The 18,082-nt window shown below is 41.4% G+C and overlaps 1 protein-coding gene across 2 annotated transcripts in view; it reads left to right on the plus strand.

Moving 5' to 3' along the window:
* CYB5R4 (cytochrome b5 reductase 4) overlaps window positions 1-18,082 on the plus strand; it is a 1,010,997-nt gene that overhangs the window by 143,490 nt on the left and 849,425 nt on the right. For both annotated transcript variants that reach the window (XM_069235594.1, XM_069235593.1), the window contains exon 3: window positions 10,266-10,366. In XM_069235594.1, the coding sequence (XP_069091695.1) occupies window positions 10,266-10,366 (101 nt within the window). The remainder of the gene's footprint in view (window positions 1-10,265; window positions 10,367-18,082) is intronic.

The following is an 18,082-nucleotide window of genomic DNA, read 5'->3' on the forward strand; positions in this document are numbered from 1 at the left end:
TATCTCCTGATTCCCAATAAAACCAAATAGGATCCACTTTTTTGGGGGTAAATTGTGACTCCACAGGACTTCTGCGAGATGAGATAGCAGATGAGATAGCAACTCTTTTTTTTTTTTTTTTTTAAATAATAATTTTGCCCTGCACTGGGCCCGGGGGTGGGGGGCAGGGGCAGGGTTTCCCCCCACCCCCCTCCCCTTTATAACATTTAAAATTTTTATTGTTCTTAATTGTTAACTACTGGACAGGAGACCAAGTCCCGAGTCCTGTAATGTGTGCTGCAGCATTGTCAGTGTTGCAGTCAGCCAGCCAGAGCGCTGATCCAGTGGTAGCAAGGTGGTACAAGGGGAAAAAAGATCCCAATGCCAGTAAGAACACTGTATTTTTTAAAACTGGTATTCAAATGACTCTTGCGAGAGTCCCTCAAACCTAACCATACAGATATACACAACTACTCAACAGATTTATACCAAATTATATTTTCTGGACCAAGATCTAGCAAGTGTTATAGTTACTTGAGGTAACTCTATAACTGGTGAATTTCTGTGGTTTAGTACATTTAAAATGTGAGCCTAACTATAACGTCCCTGTAACCTTTGATTTGTTAAGTCAATTTCTGTGTTTTATTAAAATTCTGTTTCCTAACTATGACCGCCCTGTAACCTTTTTCCTGTGAATTTCTATGGTTTTTTTTTTTAACATGTAGTAATTTTCATTCTACGCCCTGAGACCAACTCTTCACCCGTGCACAGGGGAGGTTGCCCGCAAGACCTGGCCTGTAGTCAGACCCTGTGGCCAATCCCCGCTAACCACCCAACCCCATGCTGTGCACGACCCTTTGGCCGTGCGCCTGGCAGTTAGGGCTGGACTGTTCCCATGGGAAACAGGGTCAAGACTGATTTCCATATGGCTGGGTTCAAACTGAGGTGGCATGGTTAGCAAAAGAATTTATGGATTAAACCCAGATCTGTGACTAGGGGTGGATGTTTGATTGGTTCCACATTCCATCCATCATTTTTGTTTTTTTTGCCTTTGACCGTGCACGGCAGGAGTTGGCCGTGTCCTCTCTGCGTGTAAGAATAGGTGTGAGAGGATGTATCTGGGGGTGAGAGTGGCTGTCAGATTGTCTGGGGTGAGAGTGCATACATCAGTGTTTTAGTGGGTGCATCAGAGTGTTCACTGATCTTTGAGTGGTTGCATAAGGGTGACAGTGGATCTGCGAGTGGATGCGCGAGGGTTTGACTGGGTCTGTGAGTGGGTGCACAAGGGCCTGATTGGGTCTGTGAGTGGGTACGTGAGTGTCTGAGCGGGTGTGTGAATGGGAGAAAGATTGAAAGAGAGAGAAACAGAAAGAGAGTGAGAGGAAATAGTTTTTTAGGCTTTGCTATATGACATACTTAAAATGAGATGTGTCTGGAAAAATTAAAAAGAAAAGTGCATTTGTCATTTAAAAAGATTAAGATTAAGATTACCTTTTCGTATGAGCCTTAAACATTTGTAGTTAAAAAACAAAGAGGGAAACGAGTCCGGCTGGACTCGAACCCACAGTGCTGAGTGCTAAGGTCTGTGACCTTCACACTGAGCTATTCATTTTTTTTGCCCGCGGTCACTACATGTTTTTTTTTAAAAAAAAAATCATTTTTTTATTCTTAAGCAAGCCCTTTACGGGCTACCTGGCACCGCAGGGGAAGCCTCAAGGCCTCCCCCGTGGTCCCATTGTTTCAGCAATCAGAAATGAAAGCTTTGGTTTTTGGCAGCGGGACCTGCTTGATAGTTCCCGCTTTCAATAACCAAAGTGTTTGCTGTGGCTTGGCTGCAGCTTCAAAACTGCAGGCAAGCCACAGCAAACTGCTGTGTCCCTGGGCGGGGCACCCCAGGACATAAGAGGAGCTGGCCCTGGCAGGTAGTGTTCCATAGGGCCATCAGTGGCTCCTCCCCAGGGCTAAGGGGGTCCGAAACAGACCCCCTGTAATTATTTGTAATGGGGAGGTGGTGCGGAGGAGGCCATCGGGCTTCCCCTTTGTTACAATGCATTTTTGCCCCAGGGGGGTAGTGATTCCCCCACCCCTATAATATTATTCGCCCCGGGAGGTAGTGGTCCCTGGCCCAGAAGACCCCCCGCCCCGTTAAAAACAAAAAGCTCTCCCAGGTCCTGGCCCACCCAGGGGCTTATTTATAGAGAAGCGAGGGAGCCCGTGCTTGTTTTTTTATTTGTACAGCGGATTCGTGGCCCCGTCGTGATTTTGCTGTAAATGTTTTTTTAAAAAAAAAATCTTTATAGCCCGGGGAAGGGGGGTCCCTTTAGGACCCCAGCACCAGAGCTAAAGCATCACGGTGTTCGTACCCTGACCCTTTTTGTGATTTTTTTAATTCCTTTTTTCTGGCACTCTGCTTCAGCCGTGTCCCAAGATGGCTGACAACACTTCAACAGCATCATTGCTGAAGTGTTGTCAGCCAATCAGATCTCAGCACGAGATCGGAAGAGATCGCAAATCGATTCAAAAAGTATTCCCTGTTGTCCCTGGTACTTCAGCAGCCAGTTTTGTCCAATAGCTCACTGAATACGAAGAGCCCCTTGTTGGAGCTTTGACTCTTGGCAATTAGGAAAAGCAGCCAGCCAAGGCTGTTTGTTAAAGGTAGGTTTGGGACTAGAAGGGTCCATTTCACATTGGAATGGGACATTGTATCAAAGCAGTTTTATAACTTTTTAATATTTTTAAGACTTTTATTCACAACTAAGGGCCTGATTTAGAGTTTGACGGATGGGGCCACTCCGTCACAAATGTGATGGATATCTTGTCCACTATATTACAATTCCATAATATCCTATGGAAAACGTAATATGGCGGACAGGATATCCGTCATGTTTGTAACAGAGTAACCCATCCGCCAGGCTCTAAATCAGGCCTTAAGTGTTTATTAATGTAGCAATAATTCTTCACATAGCGCTACAGCAAGGGTCTTCAGACTAGGGGGCCTTAAATGGGAAGCCAGGCTGTGGCCAAAAGAAGCATTATGCTGTTAACAGGACTTTATTTTAAGCTGAAAAGAATGAGCAGTTGTAAACTGTGGTTTAATGGGCCATTACTAATATGTTTTGTCATTTATGTCCAAGCTAGGAGTATGTATTTGATTGCATTTTTAAAACAGTAACAGAAGGTAACTATGATGTTGAAATAGGTCTGGACATATTTGAACATTACCAATTTAATAAAATAATTGTGAAAAATTTAGAGGGGGGCCCAATGGTTTATTTTTTCCACTGGGTGGGTGCGGCATTAAAAGGTTTGAAGACCACTGCTCTGCAGTAACTTACGTTTAGCATGGTTCACTGTAGACAGGGTGACCCTGTATGCATTAACTCTGCAAGAACTGGGCAGATGCTCAAAGACGTGCCGAACAGTTGTCTAATCTGTATTGTTACATTTCAGAATGTTCCGTGCAGGAGTTTTTATAGCCTTACTGTAGAGTTTATTTGGGTTCATATCAGCACATTGGTGGTAGTGATGGCCATGAGTCTCAACATACGTGAACAGAGTACAGGACATGGAGTCCCTAAAGAGCTCTGTATGTCTAGCTTATGGCCCGGCGAGGAAGCACATCTTCATGTGAACATTTAATTAGACTTTGACTTCAGCTGTTGAGGCAAACAGCAGATATTGTAGCACACCGGGCAGTGTGTGGCCTGGAAGGTATGATGACACCTTTACACGTTGCCTTTCATAAATATACAACGGGTGTGAGCATGTCTACGGTGTCATGATTACAGTGCACACAGAAATATGAGCAACCTGCACTGTTGTTTTCCCTGGAGTTGCTTCAGCTCTTCCAAATTGCTGTTGACATCAGACACACAAGATATGTGTTGGTTTTTTTTGGGTGTTAAATGGACTTTGTACATGCAGTGCATGGAGAGACTGTTATTTCAGCCTGTGGTATCACTGTCAGTCTAACTTCTTTTTCTCTACATACACTGAGCAACCTCTTGCCTGGAATACCGCAAACCCTCATGTACCCAATCACTCTACATACACAGGCACATGCACACGTGAATAAACCCACCTGACCACATCACAGTCTGGGGATGGCATACATAGTTTTACGATGCATGGCCATTTGTCAGCCTCCTCAAATATGAATGCAGGTAAAAGGTTCAAAAAAATCTGTACATCTCAACTATTAATGAGCTGTAAACACTTTTTAGTCATGTTATGGCCTGCACTTGGGAATGGTAGTCACCATGTTTAAAGCAGTACCTATTTGAGTGGAATTGAGTATTCCGCTGATAACCATCTCACACAAACATGTAGAACACAAACCCAGGAACTCCAGTTAAGATTCCTATGTACAGGAAGCATACCACTTACATCATAAATTAAGAAATCAAGAGCACATTTTTCTGGATCAATAATGATATAGCATCAAGGACTTTCAACACTACACCTTTCCTCCAAACAGCATCAGAGGATGTTCAGTGAAGATGTGACATATATTTTTGGGATAAGAAACTGGGAATAGATTTTTCTCTTGCTGGGGTCAAAGTCTGAAAACTGTGACAAAGATTTCTCCCACGTTTCCAAATACACCAAATACACTACGGCTGTAAAAATCAAAACATACCTTGTCATTTTCTTAGCATTCAGATGCATCAGCTACACTCTAACAAGATTGCTGTGTCCTCTTGTCTCAGGTCACTATAAAATATGTATTCTGATTGGTGCTATACAGGTTGTCAGAGGTCAGACATTGGTGCCAAAATGAGAAAATTAAAATTCCGTCTTGGGCGAACAGTGATTAACATGGGTGATTATCATTTGACTCTTGCCTAACTCCTGACAATGTCTTCTAGTCCTTAATGAACAGACCTTCAAAACTCTCTTATCACTCAAATATCTAAATTCAGTTCAATTAAATGTAACATTTTAAAATGTTTCAGGATCTTTTGTTCAGTGTGCCAACTGGTTTTCAACCCTGTTGAGGGTTGTCGACACCTAGGGGGCATTGTTGATTTTTTCTGTATATCAGTGGAGGAGGGCAGGTTCACGCTGGGGAGTGTTTTTCTTTATTATTTTTTTGTTTACTTAACCTCAAGCAAGTGTCAAGCTCTTGCCCTGTACTCCCTGCCTCTAGATCTCGCATGTTGTCTTTCCTATGTCCATAACAAATGGACTAGCATGCCATGGCCTCAATCTGCAAGTCCTCTTCACAGTATCTGCAATCTTCTCCTTGTCATTAACTTTAAAATCATCATTTAGCTTAAGGTGTTCTTAAACTAACAGGGCCCTAGCACTAAGTATTGGAAATCTACCCTTTAACAGCATAAAAGTGGAGGCCCCTGTGCTATATAGTGGAATGTGATACTATAATATCACAGTCTTTCGAACTACCTGTAACTATGGTTGTCTACACTTAAAGGCAAACAATATGCTGTCTTTAAGATAACAATTGAATTGATCCACTTGACCACTGGGGATCATGTAGACCAGTAGTAATTCGATATTTTGATCCAAATGGAATTCTAACACTTCACGAGAAGCAGGTTGGACGTCATTGTTGGTGACCAAAACCTGAGAAAAACCTCTACAAAGGACTTCCGTAACACAGTTGCTCACCAAACTAGTAGTGGTTCGCTCAACAAACTTGACATAAGGCCACTTAGAGTGGGAGTCAATGAGAACGAGAGAAAACTGACAATGTATAGACAATGTTTAAAAAAGTTGAACACTAGGTTTTGCCGGGCATGGTGGGACAACTCAATAGGGTGCAAGGGTGTTCTCTCGTTTTTCTCAAGCTTAGAGCAAATATCACTATTAATAGAAGACTGACTTTGCTGTTTATCACAAAGGGGAAGCGACCCCAAGGGGACCCCTTCCTTTTTCCAAATATGTTAACACCTCCTTGAAGGTGCTGTTAAAATATTAATTTCTTGCAGCCAGATTTCGGTTAGAAAACATTGATGTTTTTGGAAGAGCCACTTACATCACTCTCTTCCAGATACCAAATCAGTATCCATTTGGAATCCCAATTCAAAAATCGTAAAAAACTTTCTGACTCCTAAAATAGAATTAGTAAATTCTCTTGATCCCAAATGCCGAATGCAAGTGTCAGCCAACATTAAAGTTCTTGATACATCTGGCCCTTGATTCTTTTTGAAAACACAAACACTTGTTGGTGCACAAAATCCATTCTCAAAAACCTAAGACACCAATCCCTGAGTTCCTCGTAATGCAATGTCATATCCTTTGAGAATCCCAAAGTGTCATCTTAGACGCACTTAACATTGATTTTGAATGCCTTTGTGTAAAGGAAACATTACCCTCTGAAAAGTGGATGCTGCTGATGCTAATCCAAAAGGCAATTTTTTGATCTTTAAAGTCCAAACTGGGTGATGCATGTAGGTAACCTCTTAGATTATATAAATATTTAAGGCTTGCCCAAAGGTTAAAACCTCTGAGTTTTTAAGTGACATATTTGAAGTCTCACATCCATCTAGATTAATGCAGTCTTCAAGTGTGTGGTACACAGGCTAGGGATTGGTATCCATTTTCCCAACTCCACAGTAAATTGTTCTTTTACATCCGGTATTGGGCGCAGCTGTTGTTATTCAATTCAGAAACAAAGTGGTCACAAAACAGCGTGCACTTACTGCTGGTGCAAGTGGTGGGGATTGACCAACACCACCCTCCACCCCCAAAAATCATATTCAAATAAAATAGAACGGCACTCCCACAAAGTTATGTTGTCAAAATAATTAGTAGTCATAATCAGCATATTAATTCCAGCACCATCAATGCGTTTCGACTAACGTCTTGATTACAGTGGTTTGTAATCAAAGAGTTCTCTCCTTATTGGTCAGTTTATACTTTCAAACATAAGAGGACATTGTGGGATTTGTTATCCACTATTTATGCAAACGATCAGGAAACAAAGCAGTAACTCTGCATTTCTGATATAAAGTCAGGCAGTATGACATAGCCAGTTATTGATAAGGGCTTTTCAAACTCAGAGAAATACTAGGTCATTCTTTCTGTTGTTGCTGCATCACAGTGCTTGAAAGTAATCCTTTAGTCATTAAATCTCATTTACTCTGAATGTGCTTGTTATAAATTGCAATCCAGTTGTCCATACTTGCACAGATAATATGAATTCTACTGCCAACACCTACTGTTTATTTTCTTGCAAACAGTCTGTATCGATTCCCACATCAACTCAGTGTTTTATGTGGAGATTAGGAGTTGTTCCACAATATAATATACCTCAGGGGCTTGTGTTTTACTGACTCTTCTGACGGTGTACGCGCCGCATCGTTACCAATATCCAAAGACAAGCCCTCGCAATTATCATCGGCAAGGCTTTCCCAAAGGTTACAACTGTAGAGTTTATATCAGCAATGCCTCCATATTCAAAATGTTGGCAAGTGTGGTACATTGGAACACAGATGGCAGGAAGAATGGGGTTGGGACATAGACTCGGATAACAGAAGGCACGAGGGAGATGGGCAGGGGCACCAAATTGAAGTTACAGGACAGGTGTCAGGGGTTGCAGCAGCACAGTACATCACACAGGGCAAGTTGGACAGCAGACCATGAAAAGCAGTCGGGAGGGGACAGGGCCATGGACATGGACTGCAGAAAGCAGAGGGGAAAGAAGCAAAGGCAGCAAGTTGACCATACCGGATAGGATAGATAGGTTCAGATTTTACATGCACAAAACCATAGAAATTCAAATGTTATAGTTCGATTTATTTCAAATAACTTTAACTCATGCTCTAAGGTAACTATAACTTGCACCCTCACCATGCACTGCTAATTAACCCAGGTATTCTATCACTCATGACATCTTCCATGACATCATTGATGATATCACTGTAACTTTTGGAGTAAAATTATTGATGAGAAAACTGTGCCTGTTATTGTCGGTTGTGGGCTCTGCTGTGACTTGGGCTAGTCTCACTTAGTTAACTTTCTTCATCTCTCTGAATAATTTTTCAGGGTGTCTAATTCTGGTGCATAATTTGCATTCTCAGTCTTGTGTGGGACATCCTTTGAATGAAGCTGCACAGTGAGGGCCTCCACACTGGGAACATAACTTCTCTCCATCCTTTTCCATCCTTTTTTCCAAGAATGGATTTGGATGTTGTATTTATTACTCACATACCATGTTTCACTGTTTTGTTTTTCTTATAATTTTTGGCTTTATTGTTTTCTTTACCCCGAGACTCTGATGGCTTATTGGTTTTAACCACGGTGATAACTGCCGAAGTGGCATTTCCTGTTACCTAGAGACGTGCTTGCATTTTTTACAGCTGGGATTCTTTTTACTGATTGCTAAGCATTTCATCATTATTAACAATGAAGTCACACATAATGGAAAGACTTTTGAGGGTCCTCAATAACTCGAAGTATTCAACTTCTAATGTCCCGTATAAAAAGATGCATTTCTAATGGTACATTTAAAACAGGTGCAAAGTACTTCCATGTCCAACCATATCCTAATCAAAATGGTTTCCATCTCTTTGGCCTTCCAGGAAAATGGTTCTTGGTAAGGTAACCTCTTGACCTTTAGAATCGTCAATGAAGTAGTATGCTTTTTTCCACTCAACTGACATTTCATCAGCTTCAATTCCAATATAATTAGTCAGAAATTCCTCCTTCCATCGTTTCCATTGAATTGGGGGGTCGCCCCTGCACTTTAGAATCTCCTTTGGAGGTTCATATTGTTTTAGATTGCATTTTAATATTGTAAGGTACATACGTCAAAAAGAAAACACACTGAGAACAATCCAGTTACATAGGTGGAAGGAGGAAAATTACTTAAATTTGTGCATATCACAGAAAAGGACGTTAATAATTAACATTGTGCGTGCTGATTACAGGTGAAGTATTTGCTTCAGTTACTTGTGAAGTTATTAGAAATAAACATCACAGAGGAAATACATACTATAGTGTTTGTCAGTTTCAGAGTGTGTATTGCACGCTCAGCGCATAAGAAAAACACACTGACCAAATGTGACTGCGATTATATTGCAGATTAAATTCTTATGCATATGGCTGTTGGGTCACAAAAACACAGGCCTTCAGTGGCAGTTAAGATGTCTGTGCTGGATGAAAGCAACGTTTGAAACACTAAAAGAAGGCAGAGACTGGAGTGTGGTTAAATTTGTACTCCCTTTCAGATGAACATTCAGTACAGTGTACATACAAAAAGAGTAACATTTAGTTGACAGAAAGAAGAGTGAGAGTATCCGATGAAAGAATGTCAAGGTAGGTGGGAATCAGTAGACTGTAAAATGAAGAACTGTGCCGGTTCGGGCAAATGGAGTTGATGACAGGAGGGACAGCAGTGATCCTGCTCACCAAAAAATGTAACAGCAACGCTGGAGACGTCAATACAACAGACAGGCATGTTTATTCAAGGACCAGGTTAGGCTTCAATATGCTAAAGAATGTTGCTACACCCGGAAATTAAAATATATGAAGTAATGATATTAGATGTATTCTAAAGCGAAGTACCATGTGGGGGTAATGAACGCTTGTCACTTTGAAGGAAATGCATAGAGATTCCCTTGTAGATTTTTTTAATGTCAGTGAGTTACATCAGGGTTGATTTTGCAGGACAAGGGCACGCATGACAAACAACAAGAACCATTTTGAAAGCTGTCTGTAGTTGGATTAAAGAAATCATTTTTTCTCCAAACAGCACTCTATGGCAAAAGCTGTGCTTACGAGGCTTATTTCTCCCATGAAACCCTCTATTGGATATATGTTGTACATGAGATGGTCCGAGATTCTTTGTATGAGAAATCTCTCGCCTCATCCTAAAATAAATACCTGCTAGCTGGTTTCAATGGACAGGTAGGAGCTTTATGGGAGTCCTTTCAGTAGCATATAGCCACCTGACGAGCATGCACATATTTTTGTAAGTTGTATAGTACTCTATTCATAAAATATACTAATTCGGCCTAATGGACTATATTTTATGGGCACTATATCCAGGTACTTGGAGGTGTCAGGAGTTTAAATGACCCCCTAACCTACCACGCCAAGACCCATTGTTGATGGCATGCTTCCGTTTGAACGAAGAAGGTTGTTATTGAGAAGTACCATCCAATGCATAAATGTGTCTCAATACTGTTCCTTACTGTATAGCAAAGAAGAATGTGTCACGTCAATTTGGTGTAAATATATGCATTCTGAGCTTAAAGATGGGCTAAGATTTATGGAGAACATTTTAGAAACTCACTATTTGTCTATTTTTTTTCATTCAGGGCATGTATACAATGTCACCCCTTACATGGAGTATCATCCAGGTGGGGAGGAAGAGCTGATGAAGGCAGCAGGTGCAGATGGCACTGACCTGTTTGACCAGGTAAAAAACCATTAATATGTGCAATCTAATAATGTTTTGATGGAACAGGTTTTTAATTGACTTTTCTCTGATATACTTGGAGAGGGTTTATGGTTCAGTTGTGAAGCTGGAAACAGGACCCAGGTTCAAAGATAAGAAACACTACTTCTTCCCATCTATATACAGCTGGTTCACAGAATGATCGTGCTGGTTAGAATTCTTTTTTGAGTATTAATACTATCTTACTTATATACATCAAATATCTTAAATAGATGAGGACAATATCTGCAGCATAATATATATCTTTGTCTGAGACGTTTTTAGTACTTGTGTCAACATTAGAAGGATAAATCCACTCCATTAGCAATCACACCTACGACTACCAGGGTACCCACCAGATCCTGCTATTGTATGCATCTACTTCCTGGGATTCATTACTCCATTCATTAACCACTATTCAAGACTAATATTTTTTTTGAAATAGCCTACATAAGCAAAACTTGCCAATTTGAGAGACCTGAACAATGGAGGAGCTGTGAGCAGTGAAAACATATTTTATTGTGTGTGAACAAGCCTCCTATTTCAGTAAATGCATAGACAAGGGTTTAAGATTCCGATGGAATATGGCTCCATCTCCTGACATAGTCGTGGTGTAGACAACAGTGTCTGCCTCCCTCTTGGGGCTGGTGAGATTTTCCTTGGGACAGTGGCATCAAGAAAAGCTGATGCAGCCAGAGGAACAAGATGGAGGCCCCAGCTATTTTGGACATATGTCTTGTTCCACTGTGGAGAAATAAGGGTGTTGTTAAGGAAGGAAAGTGGCAAGTTGGAGTGGGAGTGCAACAGAATGTCTTCCCTCAGTGCACTTGAGGCTTCAGGATCCCCTGTGAGATGAAGGGTAGTGTGTTTGAGGGCTATTGTTAAATAACTTAAGACACAAAAAAATGTTGAGGACAACAGGGGAGGTGAAATTGCAGAAAAGGGCAGTATCACAGCTGATAGCTATGTCCAACTGGACCTAAGGGTAAAGAGGTCTCAGTATGTGAATGCCCATCTTGCATGGGGTGCCTGATACCCCACTGGCTGCCTTTGGACTAATGGGGGATATGTTTGCTTGGGAACTGGAAAACTGTTGGCGCACCATGATATTTTACCAATAAAACAGTAATGGAATAACGCTACAGAGGTTCTCTGTTTATTGAAGTGATGAACCAACATAACCAATTTGTGAAATTTTCTGATTGTGAAGGGGTGTAGACAGGGGCCTTTACATGGGTTGAAAGACATGAAGAGTATTTCTAGGTTTAGTCGGATGAAGCAGTATAGTTTATTTGTAAATGTGAGATTGTCCTCAGACTCCACTGAGGGCAGCAGGTGAGATTGCAACGGATGCATCCCACAAGGATTGGGGAGCACACACAGAAAACCTAAAAGTACAGGGACAGTGGAACAGCACAGATGCACTGACACACATCTCTTACATGGAAATAAAGACATCTTTCCTAACCCTGAGGGCTTTCCAGTCACATATAACAGATCAAACCATACTAATCCAAACGGACAACTCATCAACCATGTTTTATCTCAACAAACAGGGAGGCATGAAGTTGTTCACGGTCAGCAAACTAGCCCAAGGAATATGGAAATGGGTGGTACTAAGGAAAATCAGACCACAAACATTCCACCTACCAGGAAAACAAAACACAGAGACGGACAGACTAAGCAGACAGGAAAACAGCTCACACGAATGGTAACTAAAAGAAGAAACACCAGAGAACATTTTCAAGGTCTGGGGGAAGACCAAAAATAGACAGCTTCGCAACAGCAAAAAAAAAATACACTTCGCCTCCAGGATTCCACACCACCAGTCAGAAATGAATGCCCTGTCAACAAACTTGTCAGGGAGATTTGCATACACTTCTCCTCTGTTTCCCCTGATACCAAAGGTGCAAGACAAAGCCAGACAACCATGGACAAGATTAATCCTAATAGCCCCAGAATAGATAAGATAGACAGACGTACTAGAGATGTCCAGGGAACAAATGATCACAATCAAAGCAGAACACGATCTGCTAACAATGCAGGAGGGGAGAGTATACCACCCGGAGCCAGCAACACTCAGCCTAGTGGTCTGGCTTCTGAATATTTAGAATTCAGATATCTACAACTGAAGCCCAGGGCAATGGAAATCCTCAGAGATGCAAGGTAAGCAAGCACTAGGAAATGTTATGTGGCAAAATGGAGAAGTTACTTTCACTGGTGCACAGGTAGCAGAAAAATGGAGACAAGGACAGAAAAGGAAACAGTATTAACATACTTCACTCACCTGTTAGACAGCCGACTAACCTATGCATTGTTAAAGGTACACCTGGCAGCAGTAGTAGCATACACCAGAGGCATTTCAGGTAACAACTTCTTCACATGCCCCAGTGGTGCAGAGGTTTTTGGAGGGTTCTAAATGAGTGGCACCACCAAGATCAGTTCCAGCACCATTGTGGATCTTAAGCACCGTTCTAACACAGTTAATGGCAGAAAGTTTTGAACCTATGCACAAAACAGATCTCAAATCGCTCATTCTTAATAAAGCCGTTCTTATTGTAATCACATCACTACGCAGAGTGAGCAAGCTTCAAGCACTAACAATAGAAGACCCAAACCTACAAATACACAAAGACAAGGTGATGCTCAGAACAAACCCACAGTTTCCGCCCAAAGTGGTGACCCACTTTTATGTCAATCAATACATACAGTTACCAACTTTCTTCAAGTAAACCAAAGCACAGGTGGAAAGAGCCCTGCACATCCTGGATGCAAGAAGAGCTTTAATGTACTATCTGCAAGAAACAAGATAATTTCGTAAAGGAAACTAATTGTTTGTCTCCTTTGCCAAGGCAAGCAAGGATTCCCCAGTAATCAATGGAGCAATCTCAGGATGCATAGTAGAAGCAATACAGACTTGCTCTGCCAGTAAGGGATGACACTGCCACATGCCCCAGAGCCCACTTAACTAGGAAAAAGAGTGCAACACTGGTGTTCTTGGCAAACGTCCCCATTGACGCAATCTGAATCTGTACAGCAGCGACATGGGCGTCTCCACACACCTTTGCAAAACATTATGGTGTGGACTTTCAAATGAACAAAGAAGCACAATTGGGACAGAAGCTGCTACAACACCTGTTTGCTACACTTTCTCATTTCAGCCCCGCCAACCCAAGGGAAAGGGATGCAGCTATGTAATCTAATGCGCAGCATGTGAATCCAGAAACAAATTAATGCTGCAAAACTAAATGGTTACCGTTGTAATATAGGTTGTTGTCATCACGGATTCCAGCGTGTGGGTGAGCTCTTGACGGTTCCTACGTTCTGTTGCTACGGAGTTTGTCCGGTGAGTGCTGGAGTTATGGGGAGCCGGCGAGAGGGAGCGACACTGAACCGTGCGCACATCAAAAACAACATTTCAACTTTAAACCTGACTTAGACGTCTCATCATAACAATTTATGGCGACGACCTGCCGGTTCCAGAGGTAGCGTGGCAAGGTTTCGGCAGAATCGGACTGCGTGTGTGGGACCACCTCGCTTCAAGTGGTGGCATTGTGTTCACAGTGAAGGTAACAGCGCAGGACGAAAGCGGTAGAATCGAAGGGAGCTGTGTGCGCCTTTGGCAGTCGCAGCGCAATGCATCGAATGAGAACATTTTATTTTGAAGATTTAATACGACGCACGAGCACTGGGTTTTAAGTGGCTTTGGCAGCACTCTGCTAATCATACGAAGCGGCAGAGAGCTTCTTTCTTGTGTTGGTTCCTCAGTGAGCACTGGAAATGCTAATTGCTGATTTTGACCCTATGAGGGACAAAGACAGGAATTCGAGGAAAGGACCTGGTGAAGTGCTCCTCTTGAGAAAAGAGTGGAAGGACTAGATGGAATGAGAAATATTAGAGGAAAGTACCTAGTGAGGTACCTTGACTGCCTTGAGATAGTTTTTTTAAGTGAAATTGGTATTGCAAGTACATACAGTTTTGTTTAATAGAAATCTTACTGTGAACTGAGTTTTGAAATGGATATGCCAACAATCACAGCACCTCCTCCATTCTTGCCATTACCAGTACACCCAGCAATAGAATGGGAGGAGTGGCTGGATATTTTTGATAATTATTTAGAAGCTTTGGACGGTCAAAGGTTTTGCCTTAGCAGAAAAAAAGACATATTATTAAATGCCTTAGGAAAAGAAGGCCAACACATTTATAAGTATCTTCCAGACTTGCCAGTTCAGGATGATGAAGTGGATTTGGATGTATACACAGAAGCCCGGAAAAAAATAGATCTAAAATTTGCAAGAACGCAAAATGTTGTTATGAGATGACACAAATTTTATACCCAACCTCAAAGAGATGGAGAATCTATTGATGATTTTATTTCAAGGTTAAGAGAATTAGCAGTCTAGTGTCAATTTGGACAGATGGAAGATGAAATGATTCGGGATCAATTGATTGTCCAATGTAGAAGCAGGAAAATGCAAGAGAGGTTATGGGCAAAGAATCCCACGTTGAAAGATGCCATTGATATAGCAAAAGTTATGGAAGAATCTGAGTATTGCATGAAAGCAATGGAAAAGAAGGAAACAAAAGATGAAGTAGCAGCCATAGGCAAGCGACGGGCCACTTTTCCAACCAAAGTTAAGAACTGCAACAATAAATCAGTAAGAGAAACAGAGAATAAGAGATGCAACAAATGTGGGAGTTTAAATCACACGTCGGATGCAAGATTTTGTTTTGCTATAGGGAAGGAGTGAGGAAGTGTGGGCTGAAGGGTCACTTTGCTAGAATGTGCTGCCGTTTAGGTAAAAAAAGTGTGGCAACACTCTTGGAAGAAGAGGGAGATGATAACATGTGTGAGATGAATCTGAGTACAGACAGAATATTGGCTATTGAGGATGAAGGAATACATAGATCAAAGGAGCAAAGACCCAAGGCACAATTTGTAATTCGAGGGAAACCTGTTGAATTGATGGTGGATTCTGGATCCTTATATACCATAATTCCAAGAAAATTTTTCACTTCTGAATGGCCACAAGTAAGGTTATTACCTAAAGATATAAGTCCTGGTGGATAACAAGGCGAGAAAATAGACCTCATTGGTTATATGATGGCTGAAATCCAATTTGGAGGAAGGAGCACCAAAGGGAAGGTATATGTAGCTGAATCAGGTCCACCAGTCTTAGGATGGATCGATCAATATGATCTTCATATCATCATCAATCCTCGAGCTAAAACTGAAATATTAGTTGTAGAAGAAGTAACCTTGCAAGATATTCTCAGAGATGCAAAAGATGTCTTTCGAGAGAAAATGGGTCAATTGAAAGGGTACTGTCACAAGATTAAACTTAGAGATGGTGCGATTCCAGTACGGCATAAGGTCAGGAGAGTACCAATATTGGCTAGAGGACAAGTGAAAGACTTGATTTGCGAAATGCTAAATAGTGGTGTCATTGAACCAGTGGAAGCATCAAATTGGGTATCTCCAGTAACTAGGAAGGCTGATGGTAAACTTTGATTTTGTGTCGATTTGAGAAGCTTGAATCAGAATGTTGTAATGGACAATTTTCCTCTACCAAATATCTATGAGCTTGTTTTGATGCTGAAAGGAGGAAAGTTTTTTCAAAACTTGACTTAAAGCATGCGTATCATCAAGTAAAATTACATCCTGAATCGAAAGTTTTGACTACATTCATTACACAGGAAGGCACGTTTCAGTTTACCAGGATGCCTTTTGGTTTGTGTTCGGCTGCAAGTGTCTTTCAAAGGGTAATGCGTGACTTACTTAAAGAAATTCAGAACTTTATATACTTTCAGGAGGACATATTAATTTTGGGAGACACTGTAGTGAATCACAATTTGACGCTGAAGCTGGTTCTAGATAAAATGTTAAAGTCAGGTTTAACCCTGAGAAAAGAGAAGTGCATATTTCTAGCAAAGGAGGTGGAATATTTAGGTCACACATTGTCACAGGATCGAGTGAAGCCAAAGAGAGACCTATGGAGAGCTATTAAATTGGCACCAGATACTATAAATAAAGACCAGTTGAAGTCGTTTTTGGGTTTAGTGGAGTATTACTCCAAATGTGTGGAAAATTTTGCATCAAAAACAGAGGTACTTAAAAATTTATTGAGAAAAGGTGTGATCTTTAAGTGGTGTGCAGCACAGAAACAGTGTTTTGAGTCGATCAAGAGAGAAATTTGTGAAGCTGACATCCTGGTACCCTTTGATGGGAAAAAGGAATCAATTGTTACAGTAGACGCCAGTGCCACAGGCATAGGTGCTATTTTATCACAAATGCATGGATCAAAGGAAAGAACAATTACATTTGCGTCACGTTCTTTGACACCGATGGAACGCAACTACTCTGTAATAGAGAAGGAGGCTTTGGCGGAGATATGGAGCATGGAACATTTCAGAATGTACATATGGGGAAAACAATTCAAGTTGCAAACTGATCTCAAGCCTCTAGTAAAGGGGTTGACTCCGGGTGGAGCTGAGAAAGGTTCTTCCAGCCTAATTAGATTTGCAGCGAGGTCTCAGGAGTACAACTATACTGTAGAATATATACTCGGATGGAGAAATGTGCAAGCTGACTGTCTCTCACGCCTATCACAAGATTGGAAATTGTTGGATGAGGAGTCTGATAGTATTAAAGACTGCGAGGATCTAGTCGCAAGTGTTGGAGATGTAGTGCAATGGTCGTCAGGAGCATTGAGTAAAGAAGAATGGTGTCAAGCCATATCATGTGCCGATGCAATGAGGGAAGTAATCAGGATGAAAGTGAGTGGTAGACGTAGAGAGAGTACTTTGCCAAAAAACCTATGGATGTATGGTAAGATATTGGACAAACTCTCATGTGTGGGTGATAATGTTGTGGTGCGTGGTGAAAAATGTGTTCCTCCTTTAGTTGTGAGGAAGAAAATGTTCAATTTTGCTCATGAGGGTCATTTAGGGCAAACATTCACTAAGAGGAGACTCAGAGAGAATTTCTGGTGGCCAGGAATGGATGATGATATCGTACACTGGGTGGATAGATGTGATGTGTGTGTATGTAGTGAAAAGAGACTGAGAGTAGGCAAGCAATCTCTTCAGGTTACATTGAGGATCCTGGACAAGTATGGCATACCGTGTGTAGAGACTTCATTGGTCCTTTATGTGGAGTTAAACACATGTCAAGATTTGCATTTGTATTGATGGATGTTCATTCAAAATGGTTAATAGTGAAGTTTGTGTCAGAAATCACCACGTCATCTACAGTGAGAGTCTTGTCTAAAATATTTAAGGAAGAAGGATTTCCTGTATGTTTGGTGACGGATAATGGTACTCAACTGACCTCTTATGAAATGAGAGCGTTCCTTTCATCGTGTGGTGTTAAACATTCAAAGACAGCACTTTATAATCCGCAGGCAAATGGAATGGTGGAAAGAGCAAACAGAATGGTTAAGGGTGCCATACAGCAAGCGTTGGCTAGTGGTATGGATGTGGAAAGTACGGTTGTGGATGTTGTGTGGGCATATCGCACCACTGTCAATTGTGCACCGGGGATCTTCACCTTTTTTCATGATGAGGGGTAGAAGACCAAATTCTAAATTGACTCTGTTTTGGATGAGAGAACTAGCTAATGCTGATGTGGTAGCATCTAGAGTCGAGAATAAATGTGGAAGTTCTGCGGATGGCAAAAGAGGTAAGAACCAAATTTGG

The sequence above is a fragment of the Pleurodeles waltl genome, chromosome 5, assembly GCF_031143425.1.
Source record: "Pleurodeles waltl isolate 20211129_DDA chromosome 5, aPleWal1.hap1.20221129, whole genome shotgun sequence".
Lineage (NCBI taxonomy): Eukaryota > Metazoa > Chordata > Amphibia > Caudata > Salamandridae > Pleurodeles > Pleurodeles waltl.